General features: G+C 46.0%; 1 protein-coding gene across 1 annotated transcript in view; it reads left to right on the top strand.

Moving 5' to 3' along the window:
• Nucleotides 1-22,344, top strand: part of LOC118374748 (alpha-1,3-mannosyl-glycoprotein 4-beta-N-acetylglucosaminyltransferase C-like) — a 31,851-nt gene that overhangs the window by 8,356 nt on the left and 1,151 nt on the right. The window contains exon 3 of the mRNA XM_052482616.1: nucleotides 15,430-15,684. Within this exon, the coding sequence (XP_052338576.1) occupies nucleotides 15,430-15,684 (255 nt within the window). The remainder of the gene's footprint in view (nucleotides 1-15,429; nucleotides 15,685-22,344) is intronic.

Raw genomic sequence — 22,344 nt, 5'->3', positions numbered from 1 at the left:
CTCCCACTGAACAGAGTAAACACACACACCTCCCACTGAACAGAGTAAACACACACACACCTCCCACTGAACAGAGTAAACACACACACACCTCCCACTGAACAGAGTAAACACACACACACACACCCACTGAACAGAGTAAACACACACACACCTACTGAACAGAGTAAAACACACACACCTCCTGAACAGAGTAACACACACACACCTCCCACTGAACAGAGTAAACACACACACCTCCCACTGAACAGAGTAAACACACACACACACCTCCCACTGAACAGAGTAAACACACACACACCTCCCACTGAACAGAGTAACACACACACACCTCACTGAACAGAGTAAAACACACACACACCTCACTGAACAGAGTAAACACACACACACACCACCTACTGAACAGAGTAACACACACACACCTCCTGAACAGAGTAACACACACACACCTCCTACTGAACAGAGTAACACACACACACCTCCTACTGAACAGAGTAACACACACACACCTACTGAACAGAGTAACACACACACACCTCCTACTGAACAGAGTAACACACACACACCTCCTACTGAACAGAGGAACACACACACACCTCTCACTGAACAGAGGAACACACACACACACCTCCCACTGAACAGAGTAAACACACACACATCTCTACTGAACAGAGTAACACACACACACCTCCCACTGAACAGAGTAAACACACACACACACACACACCTACTGAACAGAGTAAAAACACACACACACACACCTACTGAACAGAGTAAACATACACACACACACCTACTGAACAGAGTAACACACACACACCTCCTGAACAGAGTAACACACACACACCTCCTGAACAGAGTAACACACACACACCTACTGAACAGAGTAACACACACACACCTCTCACTGAACAGAGGAACACACACACACCTCTCACTGAACAGAGGAACACACACACACCTCCCACTGAACAGAGGAACACACACACACACACACACACCTACTGAACAGAGGAACACACACACACACACCTCCTACTGAACAGAGGACACCTCCTACTGAACAGAGGAACACACACACACACACCTCCTACTGAACAGAGGAACACACACACACACACCTCCTACTGAACAGAGGAACACACACACACACCTACTGAACAGAGGAACACACACACACACACCTACTGAACAGAGGAACACACACACACACCTACTGAACAGAGGAACACACACACACCTACTGAACAGAGGAACACACACACACACACCTACTGAACAGAGGAACACACACACACACACCTACTGAACAGAGGAACACACACACACACCTACTGAACAGAGGAACACACACACACACCTACTGAACAGAGGAACACACACACACACACACACACCTACTGAACAGAGGAACACACACACACCTACTGAACAGAGGAACACACACACACACCTACTGAACAGAGGAACACACACACACACCTACTGAACAGAGGAACACACACACACACCTACTGAACAGAGGAACACACACACTCACACACACACCTACTGAACAGAGGAACACACACACTCACACACACACCTACTGAACAGAGGAACACACAACACACACACACCTACTGAACAGAGGAACACACACACACCTACTGAACAGAGGAACACACACACACACACACCTACTGAACAGAGGAACACACACACACACACCTACTGAACAGAGGAACACACACACACACACCTACTGAACGCACACACACACCTACTGAACAGAGGAACACACACACACCTACTGAACACACACACACCTACTGAACAGAGGAACACACACACACCTACTGAACAGAGGAACACACACGATCATCTCCTTTGTCTTGGTCACGTTGAGGGAGAGGTTGTTGTCCTGATACCACATAGCCAGGTCTCTGGCTGTCTCATCGTTTACAGTAATCAAGCTTAACACTGTTGCGTTATCAGCAAACTTACTGATGGTGTTGGAGTCGTGCCTGGCCTTGCAGTCATGAGTGAACAGGGAGTACAGGAGGGGACTGAGCAATCACCTCTGAGGGGCCCCTGTGTTGAGGATCAGCGTGGTAGATGTATTGTTACCTACCCTTACCACCTGAGGGGCCCCTGTGTTGAGGATCAGCATGGTGGATGTGTTGTTACCTACCCTTACCACCTGAGGGGCCCCTGTGTTGAGGATCAGCGTGGTGGATGTGTTGTTACCTAACCTTACCACCCGAGGGGCCCCTGTGTTGAGGATCAGCGTGGTGGATGTGTTGTTACCTACCCTTACCACCTGAGGGGCCCCTGTGTTGAGGATCAGCATGGTGGATGTGTTGTTACCTACCCTTACCACCTGAGGGGCCCCTGTGTTGAGGATCAGCATGGTGGATGTGTTGTTACCTACCCTTATCACCTGTAGGGGCCCCCGTGTTGAGGATCAGCGTGGTGGATGTGTTGTTACCTACCCTTGCCACCTGGGGGCGGCCCGTCAGGAAGTCCAGGATCCAGTTGCAGAGGGAGGTGTTTAGTCCCAGGGTCCTTAGCTTAGTGATGAGCTTTGAGGGCACTATGGTGTTGAACGCTGAGCTGTAGTCAATAAACAGCATTCTCACATAGGTGTTCCTTCTGTCCAGGTGGGAAAGGGCAGTGTGGAGTGTGATAGAGATTGCATCATCTGTGGATCGGTTGGGTTGGTATGTGAATTGGAGTGGGTCTAGGGTTTCTGGGATAATGGTGTTAATGTGAGCCACGACCAGCCTTTCAAAGCACTTCTTGGCTACCGACGTGAGTGCTACGGGGTCGTAATCATTTAGGCAGGTTACCTTGGCTCTCTTGGGCACAGGGACTATGGTGGTCTGCTTGAAACATGTTGGTATTACAGACTCAGTCAGGGAGAGGTTGAACATGTCAGTGAAGACACTTGACAGTTGCAAATGCTTTGAGTACACGTCCTGGAAACCTGTTTCAAGGTCTTGCTCACATCGGCTACCAAGAGCGTTATCACACAGTCGTCTGGTACAGCTGGTGCTCTCATACATGCTTCATTGTCGCTTGCCTCAAAGCAAGCATAAAGACATTTAGCTTGTCTGGTGGCTTCACTGGACAGCTTGTCTCTGGGTTTCCCTTTGTAGTAGGTTTCAAGCCACATCCGACGAGCTTCAGAGCCGGTGTAGTAGGTTTCAATCTTTAATCCTGTATTGACGCTTTGCTTGTTTGATTGTTCGTCTGAGGGCGTAGCAGGATTTCTTATAGGCATTCGGACTAGTTTCCCTTCTCCTTGCCTTTAGCTCGATACGGATGTTGCCTGTAATCCATGGCTTCTGGTTGGGATATGTAGGTACAGTCACTGTGGGGGGGGACGTTGTCGATGCACTTATTGATGAAGCCCGATTACTGAGGTGGTGTATTCCTCAATGCCGTTGGATGAATCCCAGAACATATTCCAGCTGGAGGGCGGGGGAGAGCTTTGTATGTGTCTCTGTGTGTGGAGGAAAGGTGGTCTAGAGTTTTTTTTCCCTCTGGTTGCACATGTGACATGCTGGTAGAAATGAGGTAAATGGATTTAAGTTTGCCTGTATTAAAGTTCCCGGCCACTAGGAGCACTGCTTCTGGATGAGCATTTTCCTGTTTGCTTATGGCCTTTATACAGCTGGTTGAGTGTCCTTTATACAGCTGGTTGAGTGTCCTTTATACAGCTGGTTGAGTGTCCTTTATACAGCTGGTTGAGTGGCCTTTATACAGCTGGTTGAGTGGCCTTTATACAGCTGGTTGATTGGCCTTTATACAGCTGGTTGAGTGGCCTTTATACAGCTGGTTGAGTGGCCTTTATACAGCTGGTTGAGTGGCCTTTATACAGCTGGTTGAGTGGCCTTTATACAGCTGGTTGAGTGGCCTTTATACAGCTGGTTGAGTGGCCTTTATACAGCTGGTTGAGTGGCCTTTATACAGCTGGTTGAGTGGCCTTTATACAGCTGGTTGAGTGGCCTTTATACAGCTGGTTGAGTGGCCTTTATACAGCTGGTTGAGTGGCCTTTATACAGCTGGTTGAGTGGCCTTTATACAGCTGGTTGAGTGGCCTTTATACAGCTGGTTGAGTGGCTTTATACAGCTGGTTGAGTGGCCTTTATACAGCTGGTTGAGTGGCCTTTATACAGCTGGTTGAGTGGCCTTTATACAGCTGGTTGAGTGGCCTTTATACAGCTGGTTGAGTGGCCTTATACAGCTGGTTGAGTGGCCTTTATACAGCTGGTTGAGTGGCCTTTATACAGCTGGTTGAGTGGCCTTTATACAGCTGGTTGAGTGGGTCTTAGTGCCAGCATCAGTTTGTGGTGGTAAATAGATGGCTACGAATAATATAGATGAGAACTCTTTTAGTAGTTAGTGTGGTCTACAGCTTATCATAAGGTACTCTACCTCAGACGAACAATACCTCGAGACTTGTTTAATATTAGACACGAGCTGTTAAATGGACACACACTCCTCGTCTTACCAGACGTAGCTGCTCTGTCCTGCCGATGCATGGAAGACACCCTCTATAGTATCCGTGTTGTCGTTCAGCCAGAACTCAGTGAAGCATACGATAATTCAGTTTTTAAATCTTATCTAACCAAAAATCAAAATCCTCATTTAGTACTTAGTGCAACTACCTCTGGCATAGATAACAGCATGGAGTCTTTTCCTGTAATGTTTGACAAGGTTCAGGAACACATTTGGAGGGATTTTGGACCATTCCTCTATGCAGATCCTTTCAAGATCCTTCACATTCTTGGGTTTGTGTTTATCAACTGGCCTCTTCCACTCAGCCCACAGGTTTTCGCTTATCAACTGGCCTCTTCCACTCAGCCCACAGGTTTTCTATTGGATTAAAGTCCGGCGACTGAGATGGCCATGGCAGAACATTGATTTTGTCACAGAACCGTTTCTCTGTGGATCTTGAGGTATGTTTTGGGTCATTGTCTTGTTGGAAAGTCCACCAATGGCCAAGTCCCAGCCTTCTGACAGAGGCAACCAGATTGTCAGCCCAGATTGCCTGATACCTGGTGGAATTCATTATGCCATCAATCTGAACCAAGAGCCCCTGGACCTCTGGGATTAAAACAGCCCCAAAACATCACTGACCCCCCTCCATGTTTCACCGTGGGTATGAGGTGCCCCTGGACCTCTGGAATTATAACAGCCCCAAAACATCACTGACCCCCCACCATGTTTCACCGTGGGTATGAGGTGCCCCTGGACCTCTGGAATTATAACGGCCCCAAAACATCACTGACCCCCCTCCATGTTTCACCGTGGGTATGAGGTGCCCCTGGACCTCTGGAATTATAACAGCCCCAAAACATCACTGACCCCCCACCATGTTTCACCGTGGGTATGAGGTGCCCCTGGACCTCTGGAATTATAACAGCCCCAAAACATCACTGACCCCCCACCATGTTTCACCGTGGGTATGAGGTGCCCCTGGACCTCTGGAATTATAACAGCCCCAAAACATCACTGACCCCCCACCATGTTTCACCGTGGGTATGAGGTGCCCCTGGACCTAATAATAATAATAATAATAATATATGCCATTTAGCAGACGCTTTTATCCAAAGCGACTTACAGTCATGCCTCTACCCTAGTGAAACAGGAAGTAGTAGTTCCTATTGCATGCCTCTACCCTAGTGAAACAGGAAGTAGTAGTTCCTATTGCATGCCTCTACCCTAGTGAAACAGGAAGTAGTAGTTCCTATTGCATGCCTCTACCCTAGTGAAACAGGAAGTAGTAGTTCCTATTGCATGCCTCTACCCTAGTGAGACAGGAAGTAGTAGTTCCTATTGCATGCCTCTACCCTAGTGAAACAGGAAGTAGTAGTTCCTATTGCATGCCTCTACCCTAGTGAAACAGGAAGTAGTAGTTCCTATTGCATGCCTCTACCCTAGTGAAACAGGAAGTAGTAGTTCCTTAACTTAGATAAACTTAAATAAGTGGAATGTAGTTCCTGGTTTAATTTTGGTATGTTATTTACAATAATCTTTAAGGGTGCCATCAATTGTGAAACCTTGATTTGGAGGACATTGATTTTTAATTTTAATTAAATCAAGCTATTATTTTGGTTGGTTCCATTGGAACATTAATAAAGTACAGTATTTCTCACATGTTGGTATTTTGCATTTATCTCTATAATTATATTGTTTATATTTGTTTAAAGTATTGTTTGTGCATTGCCAGTCAGGGGTGGCAGTAATTTTGGAGCCCACTGTACCCTATAGTACATATCAATACATACACACAAACTATCTGGGTCCAACAGGGAGAGGCGTTGTGCCGTGAGGTGTTGCTTAATCTGCTTTTGAAACCAGGTTTGCTGTTTATTTGACCAATATGAGATGGAACAGAGTTCCATGCAATAAGGGCTCTGTATAATACTGTACACTTTCTTGAATTAGTTCTGGATTTGGGGACTGTGAAAAGACCCCTGGTGGCATGTCTGGTGGGATAAATGTGTGTCAGAGCTGTGTGTAAGTTGACTATACAAACAATTTGGGATTTTCAACACATTAATGCTTCTTTATAAAAAGAAGTGATTCAGTCAGTCTCTCCTCAACTCTTAGCCACGAGAGAGTGGCATGTATAGTATTTCTATCAGCCCTCTGATTTATGTTCAACACAACAACACAGTTGGTTAGGAGCAGAACGGCCCTCTGGTCTCTAATTGTTTTATATTTTTTACATTTTGTAAGGAAATGCAGCTCCGTCTCAGGTTCTGCTGTGATGCAGTGGTTGCACAGCCTTTCCTCTACAGGGAGTCAGGTTTTCCTGTGTCTACCCTTCTCAATGGCAAGGCTGTGCTCAGTGTGCTTTGTCAAGGTTTTTCCAAGATTTTGATCAGTAACCATGGTCAAATAGTTAGCCACAGTGTACTGTCGATTTAGGGCCAGATATCGCTGCATTTTGCCTTGTGCTTGTGTTTCCCAATAGGTAATGCGGTTTTGTTTTGACTGTGTTGTAATTTGGTTTATTCTGATTAATTGGATGGTCTGGTCGTGAGGCTTCAGTGTGTTAGTAGAACAGGTTTGTGAACTCAGGACCAGCTGGATGAGGGGACTGAGGCTTCAGTGTGTTAGTAGAACAGGTTTGTGAACTCAGGACCAGCTGGATGAGGGGACTGAGGCTTCAGTGTGTTAGTAGAACAGGTTTGTGAACTCAGGACCAGCTGGATGAGGGGACTGAGGCTTCAGTGTGTTAGTAGAACAGGTTAGTGAACTCAGGACCAGCTGGATGAGGGGACTGAGGCTTCAGTGTGTTAGTAGAACAGGTTTGTGAGCCTCAGGACCAGCTGGATGAGGGACTGAGGCTTCAGTGTGTTAGTAGAACAGGTTTGTGAACTCAGGACCAGCTGGATGAGGGGATTATTGTCTTTGGCATTGCAGGGTTTGGTAATTATATGAGAGGGGGTCATTGTATTGTTTCCAAAACTGAATTGCTATTTTATTTTAATAGTCGATACTGGCCTAATTCTGGCCTGCGTGCATTGTTTGTAGTTTTCCTCTGGACATGTAGGAGAATCTTACAGAACTCTGCATGCAGTTTCAATGGGGTGTTTGTCCCATTCGGTGAAATCTTGTTATGCAAGTGGACCCCAGACCTCGCTGCCATGAAGTGGACCCCAGACCTCGCTGCCATAAAGTGGACCCCAGACCTCGCTGCCATAAAGTGGACCCCAGACCTCGCTGCCATAAAGTGGACCCCAGACCTCGCTGCCATAAAGTGGACCCCAGACCTCGCTGCCATAAAGTGGACCCCAGACCTCGCTGCCATAAAGTGGACCCCAGACCTCGCTGCCATAAAGTGGACCCCAGACCTCGCTGCCATAAAGTGGACCCCAGACCTCGCTGCCATAAAGTGGACCCCAGACCTCGCTGCCATAAAGTGGACCCCAGACCTCGCTGCCATAAAGTGGACCCCAGACCTCGCTGCCATAAAGTGGACCCCAGACCTCGCTGCCATAAAGTGCAATTGGTTCAATGATGCATTCAATTAGTTTTAACCAAATGTTAATAAGTATTTCAATTTGAATGTATTTTTTAATGGCGTAGAATGCCCTGCGTGCTCTCTCTCTCAGTTCATTCACTGCCTCGTTTAGGTGTCCAGTTGAGCTTATTATTTAACCTCAGTAATTGTAGTGTGTACAGTACTCTATATATTTAAACCTCAGTAATTATAGTGTGTGCAGTACTCTATATATTTAAACCTCAGTAATTGTAGTGTGTGCAGTACTCTATATATTTAAACCTCAGTAATTATAGTGTGCAGTACTCTATATATTTAAACCTCAGTAATTATAGTGTGTGCAGTACTCTATATATTTAAACCTCAGTAATTGTAGTGTGTAGCAGTACTCTATATATTTAAACCTCAGTAATTGTAGTGTGCACAGTACTCTATATATTTAAACCTCAGTAATTGTAGTGTGTACAGTACTCTATATATTTAAACCTCAGTAATTGTAGTGTGTACAGTACTCTATATATTTAAACCTCAGTAATTGTAGTGTGTGCAGTACTCTATATATTTAAACCTCAGTAATTATAGTGTGTGCAGTACTCTATATATTTAAACCTCAGTAATTGTAGTGTGTGCAGTACTCTATATATTGAAACCTAGATAATTGTAGTGTCTACAGTACTCTATGTATTTAAACCTAGGTAATTGTAGTGTGCAGTACTCTAAATATTTTGTAGGGTTAGGGTTAGCCCTAACCCTAACCCTGTAGGCCATGTGTTGTAGGTGTTTACTGCCAGGGCCCAGGTCTGGCAGTACTACTCGCAGGTCCAGGCTCTGCTGTAGGCCATGTGCTGTGGGTGACATCAGACACAGGTCATCTGCCAAGAGCAGACGTTTAACCTCTGAATTGTGGACACAGGGGCTGAGGATTTTTCTAGAATTGTGGCCAGTTCGTTGATGTAAATATTGAAGAGTGCAGGGATCAGATTTTATTTTTTAATTTAATTTTTTATTTAGTTCACCTTTATTTCACCAGGTAGAGTAAAATAAGGGAGGTAAAGGCAAAAAAAAGGCCATGGTGGCAAAGTAAATACAATATAGCAAGTAAAACACTGGAATGGTAGTTTTGCAGTGGAAGAATGTGCAAAGTAGAGAGAAATAATTGGGTGCAAAGGAGCTAAATAAATAAATAAATAAATAAATACAGTAGGGGGAGAGGTAGTTGTTTGGGCTAAATTATAGATGGGCTATGTACAGGTGCCGTAATCTGTGAGCTGCCCGACAGCTGGTGGTTAAAGCTAGTGAGGGAGATGTTTCCAGTTTCAGAGATTGTTGCAGTTCGTTCCAGTCATTGGCAGCAGAGAACTGGAAGGAGAGGCGGCCAAAAGAGGAATTGGCTTTGGGGGTGACCAGTGAGTGAGTGTGAGAGAGGGAGAGATTTTTTTTTTTTTTTGTAATGGCAAGTTTAGACCTAGTGTAAATGTTTTGTCCAGGAAGTTGGATAAAAGGGAATGAGGTTTTTTTTGTATCTTTTCAACCTATTTTCCTTCCATCTATAGCATTTCTCAATATTATTCAGCTATTTTGGCTTTGATAACTCATGATTGAGTATTGCTCTGTTCAAGTAGACTGTGATTTTGCTGTGATCTGATAGGGGTGTCAGTGGGCTGACTGTGAACGCTCTGAGAGACTCTGGGTTGAAGTCGGTGAGGAAGTAGTCTACTACTGCCAAGAGATGAGCTATAGGTGTACCTACCTTAGGAGTCCCCTCGAAGCCTACCATTGACATTTACATTTTACATTTAACCTGTTAGTCCTATAGGGGCAGTATTTCATTTTTGGATAAAAAGACGTGCCCGTTTTAAGCGCAATATTTTGTCACGAAAGATGCTCGACTATGCTTGGAATTGATAGTTTTGGAAAGAAGACACTCTGACGTTTCCAGAACTGCAAAGATTTTCACTGTGAGTGCCATAGAACAAAATCTACAGGCAAAACCAAGATGTTTGAGTGACCAGGAAATCAACAGGATTCCTGGAGGCACGTTTTCCATGATCTCCTTATATGGCTGTGAATGCGACAGGAATGAACGGACACTTCCTATCGTTTCCCCCAGGTGTCTGCAGCATTGTGACGTATTTGTAGGCATATCATTGGAAGATTGACCATAAGAGCCTACAATTACCAAGTGTCCCGCACGGTGTCTGCGTGGAAATTGGTGCGCAAAAGTCAGGTCCCAGTATTTTTCCATCCGAATCAGAGAAGAATGCACGCTTCTAGGACTGGCATTTCAATGAAGAGATATATGACAAAACACCTTGAGGATTGATTCAAACAACGTTTTCCATGTTTCAGTCGATATTATGGAGTTAATTCGGAAAAAAGTTTGACGTTTAGGTGACTGAATTTTCGGTTAGTTTCGGTAGCCAAATGCATAGTAACAAAACGGAACGTTGTGTCCTACACAAGCATCTTTCAGGAAAAACTGGACATCTGCTATGTAACTGAGAGTCTCCTCATTGAAACATCTGAAGTTCTTCAAAGGTAAATTATTTTATTTGATCCCTTTGCTGGTTTTTGTGAATGTTGGGTGCTAAATGCTAATGCTAAATGCTAAGCTAGCTATCACCACTCTTACACAAATTATTGATATTCTCTGGTTCTAAAGCATATTTTGAAAATCTGAGACGACAGGATTGTTAAGAAAAGGCTAAGCTTGAGGACAGGCATATTTATTTCATTTCATTTGCAATTTTCAGAAATCGCTAATGTTGCGTTATGGTAATGAGCTTGAGGCTGTAGTCACGATCCCGCATGCGGGATGGGGCGGCCCAGACGCTCTTATCCAGAGCGACTTACAAATTGGTGCATTCACCTTATGACATCCAGTGGAACAGCCACTTTACAATAGTGCATCTAAATCTTTTAAGGGGGTGAGAAGGATTACTTTATCCTATCCTAGGTATTCCTTAAAGAGGTGGGGTTTCAGGTGTCTCCGGAAGGTGGTGATTGACTCCGCTGTCCTGGCGTCGTGAGGGAGTGTGTTCCACCATTGGGGAGCCAGAGCAGCGAACAGTTTTGACTGGGCTGAGCGGGAACTGTACTTCCTCAGTGGTAGGGAGGCGAGCAGGCCAGAGGTGGATGAACGCAGTGCCCTTGTTTGGGTGTAGGGCCTGATCAGAGTCTGGAGGTACTGAGGTGCCGTTCCCCTCACAGCTCCGTAGGCAAGCACCATGGTCTTGTAGCGGATGCGAGCTTCAACTGGAAGCCAGTGGAGAGAGCGGAGGAGCGGGGTGACGTGAGAGAACTTGGGAAGGTTGAACACCAGACGGGCTGCGGCGTTCTGAATGAGTTGTAGGGGTTTAATGGCACAGGCAGGGAGCCCAGCCAACAGCGAGTTGCAGTAATCCAGACGGGAGATGACAAGTGCCTGGATTAGGACCTGCGCCGCTTCCTGTGTGAGGCAGGGTCGTACTCTGCGGATGTTGTAGAGCATGAACCTACAGGAACGGGCCACCGCCTTGATGTTAGTTGAGAACGACAGGGTGTTGTCCAGGATCACGCCAAGGTTCTTAGCGCTCTGGGAGGAGGACACAATGGAGTTGTCAACCGTGATGGCGAGATCATGGAACGGGCAGTCCTTCCCGGGAGGAAGAGCAGCTCCGTCTTGCCGAGGTTCAGCTTGAGGTGGTGATCCGTCATCCACACTGATATGTCTGCCAGACATGCAGAGATGCGATTCGCCACCTGGTCATCAGAAGGGGGAAAGGAGAAGATTAATTGTGTGTCGTCTGCATAGCAATGATAGGAGAGACCATGTGAGGTTATGACAGAGCCAAGTGACTTGGTGTATAGCGAGAATAGGAGAGGGCCTAGAACAGAGCCCTGGGGGACACCAGTGGTGAGAGCGCGTGGTGAGGAGACAGATTCTCGCCACGCCACCTGGTAGGAGCGACCTGTCAGGTAGGGACGCAATCCAAGCGTGGGCCGCGCCGGAGATGCCCAACTCGGAGAGGGTGGAGAGGAGGATCTGATGGTTCACAGTATCGAAGGCAGCCGATAGGTCTAGAAGGATGAGAGCAGAGGAGAGAGAGTTAGCTTTAGCAGTGCGGAGCGCCTCCGTGATGCAGAGAAGAGCAGTCTCAGTTGAATGACTAGTCTTGAAACCTGACTGATTTGGATCAAGAAGGTCATTCAGAGAGAGATAGCGGGAGAGCTGGCCAAGGACGGCACGTTCAAGAGTTTTGGAGAGAAAAGAAAGAAGGGATACTGGTCTGTAGTTGTTGACATCGGAGGGATCGAGTGTAGGTTTTTTCAGAAGGGGTGCAACTCTCGCTCTCTTGAAGACGGAAGGGACGTAGCCAGCGGTCAGGGATGAATTGATGAGCGAGGTGAGGTAAGGGAGAAGGTCTCCGGAAATGGTCTGGAGAAGAGAGGGGATAGGGTCGAGCGGGCAGGTTGTTGGGCGGCCGGCCGTCACAAGACGCGAGATTTAATCTGGAGAGAGAGTGGAGAAAGAGGTCAGAGCACAGGGTAGGGCAGTGTGAGCAGAACCAGCGGTGTCGTTTGACTTAGCAAACGAGGGTCGGATGTCGTCGACCTTCTTTTCAAAATGGTTGACGAAGTCATCTGCAGAGAGGGAGGGGGGGGGGAGGATTCAGGAGGGAGGAGAAGGAGGCAAAGAGCTTCCTAGGGTTAGAGGCAGATGCTTGGAATTTAGAGTGGTAGAAAGTGGCTTTAGTAGCAGAGACAGAGAAGGAAAATGTAGAGAGGAGGGAGCGAAAGGATGCCAGGTCCGCAGGGAGGCGAGTTTTCCTCCATTTCCGCTCGGCTGCCGGAGCCCTGTTCTGTGAGCTCGCAATGAGTCGTCGAGCCACGGAGCGGGAGGGAGGACCGAGCCGGCCTGGAAGATAGGGGACATAGAGAGTCAAAGGATGCAGAAAGGCAGGAGAGGAGGGTTGAGGAGGCAGAATCAGGAGATAGGTTGGAGAAGGTTTGAGCAGAGGGAAGAGATGATAGGATGGAAGAGGAGAGAGTAGCGGGGGAGAGAGAGCGAAGGTTGGGACGGCGCGATACCATCCGAGTAGGGGCAGTGTGGGAAGTGTTGGATGAGAGCGAGAGGGAAAAGGATACAAGGTAGTGGTCGGAGACTTGGAGGGGAGTTGCAATGAGGTTAGTGGAAGAACAGCATCTAGTAAAGATGAGGTCGAGCGTATTGCCTGCCTTGTGAGTAGGGGGGGAAGGTGAGAGGGTGAGGTCAAAAGAGGAAAGGAGTGGAAAGGAGGCAGAGAGGAATGAGTCAAAGGTAGACGTGGGGAGGTTAAAGTCGCCCAGAACTGTGAGAGGTGAGCCGTCCTCAGGAAAGGAGCTTATCAAGACATCAAGCTCATTGATGAACTCTCCGAGGGGACCTGGAGGGCGATAAATGATAAGGATGTTAAGCTTGAAAGGGCTGGTAACTGTGACAGCATGAAATTCAAAGGAGGCGATAGACAGATGCGTAAGGGGAGAAAGAGAGAATGACCACTTGGGAGAGATGAGGATCCCGGTGCCACCACCCCGCTGACCAGAAGCTCTCGGGGTGTGCGAGAACACGTGGGCGGACGAAGAGAGAGCAGTAGGAGTAGCAGTGTTATCTGTGGTGATCCATGTTTCCGTCAGTGCCAAGAAGTCGAGGGACTGGAGGGAGGCATAGGCTGAGATGAACTCTGCCTTGTTGGCCGCAGATCGGCAGTTCCAGAGGCTACCGGAGACCTGGAACTCCACGTTGGTCGTGCGCGCTGGGACCACCAGATTAGGGTGGCCGCGACCCCACGCGGTGTGGAGCGTTTGTATGGTCTGTGCAGAGAGGAGATAACAGGGATAGACAGACACATAGTTGACAGGCTACGCTAATGCAAGGAGATTGGAATGACAAGTGTGGACTACACGTCTCGAATGTTCAGAAAGTTAAGCTTACGTAGCAAGAATCTTATTGACTAAAATGATTAAAATGATACAGTACTGCTGAAGTAGGCTAGCTGGCAGTGGCTGCGTTGTTGACTTTGTAGGCTAGCTGGCAGTGGCTGCGTTGTTGACACTACACTAATCAAGTCGTTCCGTTGAGTGTAATAGTTTCTACAGTGCTGCTATTCGGGGGCTAGCTGGCTAGCTAGCAGTGTTGATTACGTTACGTTGCGTTAAAAGAACGACAATAGCTGGCTAGCTAACCTAGAAAATCGCTCTAGACTACACAATTATCTTTGATACACAGACGGCTATGTAGCTAGCTATGTAGCTAGCTACGATCAAACAAATCAAACCGTTGTGCTGTAATGAAATGAAATGAAAATGTGATACTACCTGTGGAGCGAGCGGAATGCGACCGGGTTGTTGAGTGCGGAAGTTCTATTCAGTAGACGTTGGCTAGCTGTTGGCTAGCTAGCAGTGTCTCCTACGTTAAGGACGACAAATAGCTGGCTAGCTAACCTCAGTAAATTAAGATAATCACTCTAAGACTACACACTCTAAACTACACAATTATCTTGGATACGAAGACAGCAAAGACAACTATGTAGCTAGCTAACACTACACTAATCAAGTCGTTCAGTTGAGTGTAATAGTTTCTACAGTGCTGCTATTCGGTAGACGGTGGACGTTTGCTAGCTGGCTAGCTGCTGGGCAGATAGCAGTGTAGACTACGTTAGGACGACGAAATACGAAGTTGCAATAGAAGTGCTGACTGTTTCACTTTGTTGTCCTCTTTCTTTTCCTTTTTCTTCTGTCCTTCATTTGTCCTTATTTTGTCTTCCTTTCTTCTGTTAACTAGATATTTTTGTTGTTATTCTTTGTAAGCTAGCTAGCTTCTTCCAGGAGAGTCCCTAGCAACTGCTTAGCAACAAGTAAACAATTCTGCTAGCAATTCAGCTAGCTAAGATAACTGTACAATTTTATGAAAAATAGTAAATTTTTCAAAAGCCTGTCTTTTTGGTTTGTTCCTTGTTTTGTCTTCTATTGAGTCTTGCAGTTTTCTCTTGATTTTTTCGATGTACTTCACTCTAAAAAAACATTTAAATCTCAATATATACAGGAGCTCATTTTTCAGCAGCTGCTCAATTTAGAACTCCGGAACAAGGATTGACTATGTCTAATACCCAACGTGTGACAGAGCTACAGGAGTTGTGACTCATTTTTGTTGGTTATTTTGTCGTAGATTGTCTAGGGGGCATATGGGGGGGGATGCTGTCATATCTCTCTGTCTCCAGAGTACCTGACAATCGGGCTGTTTTCTCTCTCAATTTCAATTTAAGGTCTTATGGGCATGGGAAACATATGTTATCATTGAAAAAGGAGGTGAAGTAGATAATAAATAAATGTCAAATAAACAATACAAATTAACAGTAAACATTACACTTACGTACCTGACTATTGGTCTGTTCTCGCTCTCTCTCCAGAGTACCTGACCATCGGGCTGTGCTCGGTGAGTCGTCCTAAAGGCAGCTATCTGATCTCCACCTTGTCCTCCATCTTCTCCCGCTCCTCCCCGGCAGAGCTAAACTCCATGTTGGTGGTGGTACTGCTGACAGACTTCGATGCCCAATGGAGAGCGACCACGCTGGGGGAGATTACTGCTAACTTCCCCTCCCAGCTGAAGGCAAACCTGCTCCTGGTGGTACATGTCCCCAAGCAGTACTACCCACCAATAACAGGTACACACACAGTACTAATACAGGTACACACACAGTACTACCCACTAATACAGGTACACATAGTACTACCCACTAATACAGGTACACATAGTACTACCCACTAATACAGGTACACACGCAGTACTACACACTAATACAGGTACACACACAGTACTACACACTAATACAGGTACACACACAGTACTACACACTAATACAGGTACACACGCAGTACTACACACTAATACAGGTACACACACAGTACTACCCACTAATACAGGTACACACACAGTACTACCCACTAATACAGGTACACACACAGTACTACCCACTAATACAGGTACACACACAGTACTACCCACTAATACAGGTACACACGCAGTACTACCCACTAATACAGGTACACACACAGTACTACCCACTAATACAGGTACACACACAGTACTACCCACTAATACAGGTACACACACAGTACTACCCACTAATACAGGTACACACACAGTACTAATACAGGTACACACACAGTACTAACACTAATACAGGTACACACACAGTACTAATACAGGTACACACACAGTACTAACACTAATACAGGTACACACACAGTACTACCCACTAATACAGGTACACACACAGTACTACCCACTAATACAGGTACACACGCAGTACTAATACAGGTACACACGCAGTACTAATACAGGTACACACTCAGTACTAATACAGGTACACACACAGTACTAATACAGGTACACACGCAGTACTACACACTAATACAGGTACACACACAGTACTACCCACTAATACAGGTACACACACAGTACTACACACTAATACAGGTACACACACACAGTACTACCCACTAATACAGGTACACACAGTACTACCCACTAATACAGGTACACACGCAGTACTAATACAGGTACACACACAGTACTAACACTAATACAGGTACACACAGTACTACCCACTAATACAGGTACACACGCAGTACTAATACAGGTACACACACAGTACTAATACAGGTACACACTCAGTACTAATACAGGTACACACACAGTACTACCCACTAATACAGGTACACACACAGTACTACCCACTAATACAGGTACACACACAGTACTACCCACTAATACAGGTACACACGCAGTACTAATACAGGTACACACGCAGTACTAATACAGGTACACACGCAGTACTAATACAGGTACACACTCAGTACTAATACAGGTACACACACAGTACTACCCACTAATACAGGTACACACGCAGTACTAATACAGGTACACACTCAGTACTAATACAGGTACACACTCAGTACTAATACAGGTACACACACAGTACTACCCACTAATACAGGTACACACACAGTACTACCCACTAATACAGGTACACACACAGTACTACCCACTAATACAGGTACACACGCAGTACTAATACAGGTACACACGCAGTACTAATACAGGTACACACTCAGTACTAATACAGGTACACACGCAGTACTACCCACTAATACAGGTACACACACAGTACTACCCACTAATACAGGTACACACACAGTACTACCCACTAATACAGGTACACACACAGTACTAATACAGGTACACACTCAGTACTAATACAGGTACACACACAGTACTACCCACTAATACAGGTACACACGCAGTACTAATACAGGTACACACGCAGTACTAATACAGGTACACACTCAGTACTAATACAGGTACACACGCAGTACTACCCACTAATACAGGTACACACACAGTACTACCCACTAATACAGGTACACATAGTACTACCCACTAATACAGGTACACACACAGTACTAATACAGGTACACACTCAGTACTAATACAGGTACACACACAGTACTAATACAGGTACACACACAGTACTAACACTAATACAGGTACACACGTAGTACTACCCACTAATACAGGTACACACACAGTACTAACACTAATACAGGTACACACACAGTACTAATACAGGTACACACACAGTACTACCCACCAGAAGTGGGACCAAGTCATTGTTTTACAAGTCACAAGCAAGTCCTACATTTTGAGTTTCGAGTTATAAGTTATAATATGCTCTTCACCAAACGTAATACCATTTAATATTTTTAATGAGTAATAGTTAGAATATTACATTTACGCAAATCATGAATGCTTTAAAAATATATATTTGTATTATTTTCCATGGAAATACATGGGGTGTATTCTTTCTCATGGCTACCCGTCTGTTGTAACAAGTCTAGCGTCAGACCACTCTGCACTGCCACGCCCAACAACTTTTCCCAGGTGGCACAATTTGATTGGCTGCTGTCCGATTCAAATTGTAATCCGCTAAATGAAGAGTTGATGCACTGCACACATTTTTTTAATAGCATGACTTTTAATATTTGGGCTTGGGGAGGGTATCAAGTCAAAAGGTTCAAGTCAAGAGTCATTGGTGTTAATGTCAAAGTCAAGTTGCAAGTCATCATGTTTGTGACTCGAGTCCAAGTCATGTGACTCGAGTCCAAGTCATGTGACTCAAGTCCACACTTCTGCTACCCACTAATGCAGGTACACCACATAAACACACACACCTATATACTTTTATTTTTTTATTTCACCTTTATTTAACCAGGTAGGCTAGTTGAGAACACCTTTATTTAACCAGGTAGGCTAGTTGAGAACACATTTATTTAACCAGGTAGGCTAGTTGAGAACAAGTTCTCATTTGCAACTGCGACCTGGCCAAGATAAAGCATAGCAATGTGAGCAGACAACACAGAGTTACACATGGACACAAGTCACACAATAGGAAGAAAAAAAAGAAAAAAAGTGGAGTTTATATACATTGTGTGCAAAAGGCATGAGGAGGAAGGCGAATTACAATTTTGCAGATTAACACTGGAGTGATAAATGATCAGATGGTCATGTACAGGTAGAGATATTGGTGTGCAAAAGAGCAGAAAAGTAAAATAAAAACAGTATGGGGATGAGGTAGGTAAAAATGGGTGGGCTATTTACCGATAGACTATGTACAGCTGCAGCGATCGGTTAGCTGCTCAGATAGCTGATGTTTGAAGTTGGTGAGGGAAATAAAAGTCTCCAACTTCAGCAATTTTTGCAATTCGTTCCAGTCGCAGGCAGCAGAGAACTGGAAGGAAAGGCGGCCAAATGAGGTGTTGGCTTTAGGGATGATCAGTGAGATGCACCTGCTGGAGCGCGTGTTATGGGTGGGTGTTGCCATCGTGACCAGTGAACTGAGATAAGGCGGAGCTTTACCTAGCATGGACTTGTAGATGACCTGGAGCCAGTGGGTCTGGCGACGAATATGTAGCGAGGGCCAGCCGACTAGAGCATACAAGTCGCAGTGGTGGGTGGTATAAGGTGCTTTAGTGACAAAACGGATGGCACTGTGATAGACTGCATCCAGTTTGCTGAGTAGAGTGTTGGAAGCAGTTTTGTAGATGACATCGCCGAAGTCGAAGATCGGTAGGATAGTCAGTTTTACTAGGGTAAGTTTGGCGGCGTGAGTGAAGGAGGCTTTGTTGCGGAATAGAAAGCCAACTCTTGATTTGATTTTCGATTGGAGATGTTTGCTATGAGTCTGGAAGGAGAGTTTACAGTCTAGCCAGACACCTAGGTACTTATAGATGTCCACATATTCAAGGTTGGAACCATCCAGGGTGGTGATGCTGGTCAGGGGTGCAGGCAGCGAACGGTTGAAAAGCATGCCCTCCGATTTGACACACTGAACTCTGTCTGCAAAGTAATTGGTGAACCAGGCAAGGCAGTCATCCGAAAAGCCGAGGCTACTGAGTCTGCCGATAAGAATATGGTGATTGACCGAGTCGAAAGCCTTGGCAAGGTCGATGAAGACTGCTGCACAGTACTGTCTTTTATCGATGGCGGTTATGATATCGTTTAGTACCTTGAGCGTGGCTGAGGTGCACCCGTGACCGGCTCGGAAACCAGATTGCACAGCGGAGAAGGTACGGTGGGATTCGAGATGGTCAGTGACCTGTTTGTTGACTTGGCTTTCGAAGACCTTAGATAGGCAGGGCAGGATGGATATAGATAGGTCTGTAACAGTTTGGGTCCAGGGTGTCTCCCCCTTTGAAGAGGGGGATGACTGCGGCAGCTTTCCAGTCCTTGGGGATCTCAGACGATATGAAAGAGAGGTTGAACAGGCTGGTAATAGGAGTTGCGACAATGGCGGCGGATAGTTTCAGAAATAGAGGGTCCAGATTGTCAAGCCCAGCTGATTTGTACGGGTCCAGGTTTTGCAGCTCTTTCAGAACATCTGCTATCTGGATTTGGGTAAAGGAGAACCTGGAGAGGCTTGGGCGAGGAGCTGCGGGGGGGGGCGGAGCTGTTGGCCGAGGTTGGAGTAGCCAGGCGGAAGGCATGGCCAGCCGTTGAGAACTGCTTGTTGAAGTTTTCGATAATCATGGATTTATCGGTGGTGACCGTGTTCCCTAGCCTCAGTGCAGTGGGCAACTGGGAGGAGGTGCTCTTGTTCTCCATGGACTTCACAGTGTCCCAGAACTTTTTGGAGTTGGAGCTACAGGATGCAAACTTCTGCCTGAAGAAGCTGGCCTTAGCTTTCCTGACTGACTGCGTGTATTGGTTCCTGACTTCCCTGAACAGTAGCATATCGCGGGGACTGTTCGATGCTATTGCAGTCCGCCACAGGATGTTTTTGTGCTGGTCGAGGGCAGTTAGGTCTGGAGTGAACCAAGGGCTATATCTGTTCTTAGTTCTGCATTTTTTGAACGGAGCATGCTTATCTAAAATGGTGAGGAAGTTACTTTTAAAGAATGACCAGGCATCCTCAACTGACGGGATGAGGTCAATGTCCTTCCAGGATACCCGGGCCAGGTCGATTAGAAAGGCCTGCTCACAGAAGTGTTTTAGGGAGCAATTGACAGTGATGAGGGGTGATCGTTTGACTGCGGCTCCGTAGCGGATACAGGCAATGAGGCAGTGATCGCTGAGATCCTGGTTGAAGACAGCGGAGGTGTATTTGGAGGGCCAGTTGGTCAGGATGACGTCTCTGAGGGTGCCCTTGTTTACAGATTTAGGGTTGTACCTGGTGGGTTCCTTGATGATTTGTGTGAGATTGAGGGCATCTAGCTTAGATTGTAGGACTGCCGGGGTGTTAAGCATATCCCAGTTTAGGTCACCTAACAGAACAAACTCTGAAGCTAGATGGGGGGCAATCAATTCACAAATGGTGTCCAGGGCGCAGCTGGGAGCTGAGGGGGGTCGGTAGCAGGCGGCAACAGTGAGAGACTTATTTCTGGAGTGAGTAATTTTCAAGATTAGTAGTTTGAACTGTTTGGGTATGGACCTGGAAAGTATGACATTACTTTGCAGGCTATCTCTGCAGTAGACTGCAACTCCTCCACCTTTGGCAGTTCTATCTTGACGGAAGATGTTATAGTTTGGTATGGAAATCTCAGAATTTTTGGTGGCCTTCCTGAGCCAGGATTCAGACACGGCAAGGACCGGGGCTAAACAAGCTAGCAGTTAGCAGGCCGAATTAGCAAGCAAGGACGTCGCGATGGGGTGAGTCTGTTTATTCCTCTTCATGCGGTGACATCGATAGACCGGTCGAGGGTCCGGATATTGTAGCCCAGGAGTATGCTTCGGTGGTAGCACAGGAACTCTGGCCGGGCTAGCTTCAAGCTAAGTGGGTGGAAACGCTAGCCAGGAGTAATCATCCGGGGGTTGCGGTTAGCTAGATAGCTAGTTAGCTAGTTGTGAAGATCCAGCTGAAAATGTTCCGTTTGCGGTGGGAATCCAGTGGGAATCTGGGGATAAAAAAAAATAATAGGTCCGTTATGCTCTGGTTAGAGTCGCGTTGTTCGAACTGGCGGTTAGCTGAAGGTTAACCGGTCATAAGGTTAGCTTATGACCGGTTAGCTGAAGACCGCTAGCAATGGTTTGCTGACTGATAGCTGGTAGCTAGCTGGTAGTTAGCTGGCTCGCTTCAGTTGAGGGGTTCCGGATCCAAAGTAGATAAAAGTACTTTAGAAGAAAATAGCTACATTGGGTGAGGCGGGTTGCAGGAGAGTATTTAGAAGTTGAGGTTTAACAAAATGTTTTAAAAGATATGCGAAGAAAAATATGTTTAAAAAATATTTTTTAAAAGATATATACAAGGGACACGACAAGACGTTTGACTGCTACACCATCTTGGAACACACCTTATAAACACACACACACACCTATATACACACACCTTATAAACACACTCAGATTGTAACACCGCTTATATGCTCTGTTGGTCGGTCGGTCAGTTGGTTAGTTGGTTGGTCAGATGGTTAGGTGGTTGGTCAGATGGTTAGGTGGTTGGTTGGTCAGATGGTTAGGTGGTTGGTCAGATGGTTAACTGGTTGGTCAGATGGTTAGTTGGTCAGATGGTTAACTAGTTGGTCAGATGGTTAACTGGTTGGTCAGATGGTTAGATGGTTAACTAGTTGGTCAGATGGTTAACTGGTTGGTCAGATGGTTAGTTGGTCAGATGGTTAACTAGTTGGTCAGATGGTTAATTGGTTGGTCAGATGGTTAGATGGTTAACTAGTTGGTCAGATGGTTAACTGGTTGGTCAGATGGTTAGTTGGTCAGATGGTTAACTAGTTGGTCAGATGGTTAGTTGGTTGGTTGGTCAGATGGTTAACTA

The sequence above is a fragment of the Oncorhynchus keta genome, chromosome 27 (genome assembly GCF_023373465.1).
Source record: "Oncorhynchus keta strain PuntledgeMale-10-30-2019 chromosome 27, Oket_V2, whole genome shotgun sequence".
Classification (NCBI taxonomy): domain Eukaryota; kingdom Metazoa; phylum Chordata; class Actinopteri; order Salmoniformes; family Salmonidae; genus Oncorhynchus; species Oncorhynchus keta.
Note: the sequence above shows the minus strand (reverse complement) of the source record. Positions and strands in the feature narration are given on the sequence as shown.